The following is a 6844-nucleotide window of genomic DNA, read 5'->3' on the forward strand; positions in this document are numbered from 1 at the left end:
GGGGGTGGGGCAGGATTGCAGGGTATACCCTTTGGTTGGTTGATGATGCATAGACGGTATTGTAACTATGGCAATGAAACGATATATGATAGAATGAATGTAAAACTAATGTTCTCCCATGTAAACTATCACATCATTCACAATAAAACATTTATTAAAAAAAATTGTGTGGGAGACTCAAAGTTGTATTCAATTATAATTCCACAGAGAAACAAATATAAATAATATAAAGTATTAATATAATATTTGCATTCTTTTTTTTCATACTAAATAGCTAAAGCCAATTACTCATTTCACACTAAAAGTACATATCATCTTGGACTAACCATGTTTTAAGTCCTTATAAGTCTCATGGGGCAAGTTGCTACCATATTAGTCAAGACAAGCTATATGTCACTAAATTTGTGGGTGAATTTTGGTGGGCAAATATCAATAGTCCATGCGTGTACATTTTTAAGACAATTGACTAATTAGATTACTTTTGAATTCTCTACAAAATCTGACTCAAGTAAGAGATTTATTTATTTAATTTTTCTTTGGCTAAGTTTTACAGATGGGTGAAGAAATTATACCAATATGTAAATTATGAAGGGCTTCAAAAAGTTAGTGGAGAAATTCCATTATCTTTCATTTCCATTTTCCCATGAACTTTCTGGAGCTTCCTTATGAAGTATAACAACAATTGTGAGGAAGACACAGGACTGGATAGTGTTTTGTTTTGTTACACATAGGACCGCTTAAATTGGAGTCAACTTGATGTCACCTAACAACATATCATTTTGTCTTATATTTATGAGAAACATATGTGAAATATTCATTTTATACTCATTATAGTCTGGCTCTTTTAAATTGAATAAGAAGGGTCTAAAATTAAAACTCTAAAAACAAAGGTTACTACAAATGAAGATTTCAGCAGTACTAACATCTTCATTGAATCACAATGATATAGGCAGAATAGACTTACAGTCAGTCATGTCTGGGTTTTGTCACAGTGTTATTCATGCTTTCATTCTCTTTATGGAAGTATATAGGTAAAATTATACAGTTAGCAATTCCAAAATACAAGACAATATTTAAAAATGAATGTGATAATTTCAAGCATGCAAATGTGCTTCCCAGTTGTCACCACAGCACACTGTTCTGATACTGTTCTTAAGTGCTTATTATGGGTATTTACCTCCAGACATGGTCCTGGTGTAGATGGGGAGATCTTTGGCTGCTCGCCTGAGAACTTCCTGATGGGCTTCTCCTCTTGGCTCTCTCTCCAGCAGTTCTTTCTCTGCATAAGAAAGATGGAACTGTGGAATAAATTTAAATTTTAATAAGTATTTGCAAAGAAATGATCATAAACTGGTCAATTCTACTATATCTAGGAAGAGGTATTAAGGAAATATGAATAGTTTATTATATTGTATATTCAGAGAGCAGTGGAGTTTGAAATTTAGATGAATCTCTTAACCACATGGATCATAGTTTATGCCTCAAGAAAAAGAGAATAATCATCATACTCAAAATGATACCTATTTTTCCAGATGCTTCAGAAACTCCAAAGGAACAGAGCATATAACAGTGCTTTATAAACTTAAACTTTGATCCCAATATTATTTATGTTACTAGATAAAATTACCAAATAAACAAATCTCGATTTTCAGAGCTTTTCATTTGAATACCTTTAAGAATAAAACAGAAATGCAAGCGTTTCATGAATTTTAACTTAGTGGTAATAATTACATTACTTTTCTTTCAGTATTCAAATCACTAATTATTAATTTTCCTTCTTATACTTTCAATTTGACCAAAAATTAAAAAGAAAAACATTTATTTAAGAAAAAGATTTGTTTGGGTTCCAATTTGACAATCACAAAGATCAGTTTAGAAGTCTGTTTGAACTCCTTGAAATGTGTTCCATGTGACATATAAAAGGATATTCACAGAAAATTGTATAAAATACTAAAAATTAAAAAAAAAAACCATGCCCATTCAAAGGATAATGGATAAATGAGTGTATACTATATATCCAAATATTGGAATACTTTATGTTATTTGCCACCACTCATCTGTCAGTCTGTCGCACTGTGGTGACTTGTGTGTTGCTGTGATGCTGGAAGCTATGCCGCTGGTTTTTAAATGCCAGCAGGGTTACCCATGGTAGATAGATTTCAGCTGAGCTTCCAGACTAAGACTCTGAAGAAGAAGAGGCAGACATTTCCAAATGTTTATCCACTGAAAACTTTATGAATAGCATTGAAAATCTGCCAGATAGCATCAGAATATTAAATATTGAAACATGACGAAGAGCAGCAAAATATTGTCAGATATAGTGCTGGAAGATGAGCACCTCAGGTTTGAAGGTACTCAAAATACAACTGGGGAAGAGCTATCTCCTAAAAATAGAGTTGACCATAATGACATGAATGGAGTAAAGCCTTCGGGACCTTCATTTGCTGATGGGGTGCAACTCACTGAAAATGAGGACAAGCAGCTGTAACATCTATTAATAATCAGAACATGGAATGTACGAAGTATGAATCTAGGAAAATTGGAAGTTGTCAAAAATGAAATGGAACGCATAAACATCAAGATCCTAGGCATTAGTGAGCTGAAAAGGAGTGGTATGGACCATTTTGATCTGTAAATCACACAGTTTACTATGCCAGGAATGACAAATTGAGGAGGAATGGCATCTCATTCATCATCAAAAACAACATTTGAAGACCTATCTTTAAGTATAAAGCTATCTGTGATAAGATAATATTCATAAGTCTACAAGGAAGATCAGTTAATACAATTATGTTTCAAATTTACACACAAAGCACTAAAGTCAGTGACAATGAACTTGAAGAATTCTAGTTCAGTCTCAAATAGATCAAACATGTAATCAAGATGTGTTGATTATTACTGGTGATTGGAACGCAAAGGTCGGAAACAAAGAAGGATCAGTAGTTAGAAAATATGGCCTTGGTGACAGACGTTTGCAAGACCAAAGATTCCTTCAGTGTAAATAACTTTTTAAAAACCACATAAAAGATGATTCTACACACTTGTTGTTGTTAGGTGCCATTGAGTCGGTATTGGCCCATAGTCACCCTATGCACAACAAAGTGACACACTGCCTGGCTCTGCACCAACTTCTCAATTGTTGCTACATTTGAGCCCTTTGCTGCTGCTACTGTGCCAATTCATCTCAATGGGGTCTTCCTCTTTTTCTCTGACCCTCTACTTTAACAAACATGATATCCTTCTCCAAAATTTTACTTGCGTGTGATATTGATGATATTGTCCGATGATTTCAGCATTCTCTTGGGTCACCTCTCTTTGGAATGGGCACAAATTTCAGTCAGACGGCCAGGTAGTTGCCTTCCAAATTTCTTAGAATAGATGAGTGAGTGCTTCCAGTACTTCATCAGTTTGTTGAAAGATGTCAATTTGTATTCCATCAATTCCTGGAGGTTTGTTCTTTGCCAATGCCTTCAATGCACCTTGGACTTCTTCCTTCATTATCATTGTCTCTTCATCATATGCTATCTCTTGAAATGAGCATCAACAATTTCCTTTTGGTACAGTGACCCTGTGTTTTCCTTCTGTTTTCTTTTGATGCTTTCTCTGCATCATTCAATATTTTGAGGATAGAATCTTTCAATATTTCAAGTTGAGGCTTGAATATTTTCTTCAGTTCCCCCAGCACAAAATTTCTCAAGCAAAAAGAACTGAGAAAAATATTCAAATCTTGACCTGCAATACTTAAGGATTATTTGGGCAAAATATTGAATAATGTAGAAAGCATCAAAAGATGGAAGAAATACACAGAGTCACTGTACCAAAAAGAAATGGTTGCTGTTCAACCATTTCTAGAGGCAGCATATGATCAAGAGCCAATTGTACTGAAGAAGTCCAATGTGCACTTAAGGCTCCAGGTACTGATGGAATACAAATTCAAATCTTTCAATTTGTCCATAGTCTATTCAGATGTATTGTTTTTACCTATGTCTTTTTTCTGTTCCAGGATCTCATCCCAAGATAATGCATATTAATTCATCAATTTTCTTAGGCTCCTCTTAGCTGTAAGAAGACATTCCTTGTTTCTGATGATCTTAACAATTTTAAGGAGTACTGCTCAGGTGTTTTATAATAAAATTCCCTCCACTGTAATTTCTAGAATTTTTTTCCCTCATGATTAGACTGGGTTGTGGGTTTTTGAGAGAAAGTATAGAACCATTCTCATCACATCATACTATGGATGCATGCTGTTACCATTGCTTATCATTGTTGGTGCTAACTGATCAGCTGATTGAGGAAGTGCTTGTCAGATTTCCCCATGCAAAGTTTTTCTTTTTATCTCTTTTTCTATATTGTAGAAATACCATTCCTGTTGCTGTTGAGTCGGTTCCGACTCATAACAACCTATATAGGATTCATAACAACCGTATCTAGGACTTCAAGGAGCAGTAGGTGGGTCTGAACCACTGATCTTGTGGTTAGTAATCCAGTGCTTATCCTACAGTGCCACATCAGGATGGCAGTCCTAGAATCAACCACTTCTTCCAGGAGTCCTCCTCCTTTTATTGTAGGTTGGTATTAGAAATGAAGATCTAAACTCAAATATAATTTTTAAATTAAAGGAAAATACAATGTTAGAAGGATATACAAGCTAAGGAAAGCATGAAAATAAACCTATATTTCACAATATTTCTTTTTTTTATGGCTAGCTCTTTTTCACTGAGGAAAAAATAAATGTACTCTGATTAGTATCTGAAATATACAAATTGAAATATAGATCATTTTTCCTATTAAATTAATAATAAACAAGTTTTCTACACAACATGCAATTCCAAGGGTCTGATAAAATTGGTAATATCAGAAATTGCTACAATCCTTTTGGGAAATACATTGGCAAGTGACTTAAATTTTCTTGATCTAGTAATCCTACATCTGAGAATTTATATAAAAGAAATAATTGGAAATATGAGTAAACCTCCATGGACAGGCCTGTTAATGAGATCATTTTTAATAGTATGAAAAGTTGGGATAAGACTAAAGATCCAAGTTGGGATTTGAGTAAGTAAATTTTTACATATCTCAGTGAGAATATTATGCTGTTATTAAAAATGACAGCAAACCACTAATGGGCTATTACGTGAACAAATATTGAAAACATGAACACTCTAAATACAACTAGGAGAAACAACAGGAAAGAAATTCCCATATGTAAACTGGCTGAATTAGCATGTAAACTGGCTGAACAGGATTCCTTTTTTTTTTTTTTTTCTCTTCTTTATTACCTAGACCACTTTCAAAATAGAATTTGTTGTTGTTGTTAAGTGCCGTCAGTTCAGACCCATAGCGACCCTGTATAGGATTTCCTATGAGCAGCTGGTGAGCTTGAACCACCAACCTTGCAGTTCAAATGGCTTTGCAGTCTGGCGCATTAATCCACAGCACCACACCAGGACTCCAGAATAGAATTTAGTATGGTTATATTACTTTAGAGTGGAAGAAAAATCACATGAATTGAAAAACTACTATCAACTTAACAATTTTGCAATGAAAAGGGCAAAATTTCATATTTTTCATATTCCCTCAATGCTGGTAGTGGTGGGTATGTGCTGTGGAGTCTGTTCCGACACATAGCGACCCTGCACAGGGTTTCTGAGGCTGTAAATCTTACAGGAGCAGAAGGTCTCATCTTTCTCACACGGAACGGCTGTTAGTTTCAAACTGCTGACCTTGAAGTTAGAAGAAGCCCAGCTTGTAACCATTATGCTACCAAAGCTCCTTAATAGTGAATAACAATATACTCTCCCACTTTGTAAGCTTCAATTTTCCAAGTATTTTTAGCACTGAAGAGCATGTTGTCAATTTAAATACAAGGTCCTCATTACGTCTGAAAGATCTATGATCTCTAATCAATTAGAAGATTAGCTCAAGTATTTGCATTTCATTAATGGAACAACTTAAGATTTTTAGCTACCATGCAAGGACATTTTTCTCTTTAAGAGTGGCTTCTAAACTCTTTTGAACATATATCCCTATCAGTAAAAAAACATTGACCTAACATTGACCTGTGGATGGGTCCCTTGTGATACAATAGTGAATAATTGTTATCAGGACTGCTTGTGAGGGTTGGAAATGTACAGGTAGACGTTTTGTAGCAAGGAGGGGAGTGATTAACTTTTCAGTCTAGTAACGGAGGTCCCTGGGATCATCAAGGGAGAAGAGTGGAGAGCGGGGCCCTACGCAGAGAAGCAGTGATGCCTGAGATGGAGGCAGAGACGATGACATGGAGAGATGGAGCAGTTGGGTACTTTAGACCCAGAGAGAGAGGGGGGCTGTGTGCCGGTGACCGGGGGGCAGGCTTGCGGGGTATACCCTTTGCTTGGTTGATGATGTATGGAGGGAATTGTAACCATGGCAATGAAAAGATATATGATAGGATGAATGTAAAACTAATGTTCTCCCATGTAAACTATCACATAATTCACAATAAAACACTAAAAAACAAAACAAACAAACAAAAATCACATTGACCATGTATTGCCAATATGTTGTTGTTAGGTGCCATCTAGTCAGTACTGACTCATAGTAACCATATGAATAATAGAACAAAACACTGCCTAGGCCCGTGCCAACCTCACAATCATTGTTACACCTGAGCCCATTGCTGCTGCCACTGTGTGCTGGGGGTCTTCCACTTTTTCTCTGACCCTCCACTTTACCAAACATTATATCCTTCTCCAGTGACTGGTGCCTCATGACAGTATGTCTGAAGTAAGAGAGACAAAGTCTGACCATCCTGGCTTCCAAGGAGCACTCTGGATGTACTTCTTCCAACACAGATTGGTTTGTT

At 35.7% G+C, this 6844-nt stretch overlaps 1 protein-coding gene across 1 annotated transcript in view; it reads right to left on the minus strand.

Moving 5' to 3' along the window:
• The window catches only part of ZDHHC2 (zinc finger, DHHC-type containing 2), a 122745-nt gene that overhangs the window by 52394 nt on the left and 63507 nt on the right, over positions 1 to 6844 (minus strand). The window contains exon 4 of the mRNA XM_006834518.1: positions 1178 to 1298. Coding sequence (XP_006834581.1) covers positions 1178 to 1298 — 121 coding nt within the window. The remainder of the gene's footprint in view (positions 1 to 1177; positions 1299 to 6844) is intronic.

The sequence above is a fragment of the Chrysochloris asiatica genome, unplaced genomic scaffold, assembly GCF_000296735.1.
Source record: "Chrysochloris asiatica unplaced genomic scaffold, ChrAsi1.0 scaffold00011, whole genome shotgun sequence".
NCBI lineage: Eukaryota > Metazoa > Chordata > Mammalia > Afrosoricida > Chrysochloridae > Chrysochloris > Chrysochloris asiatica.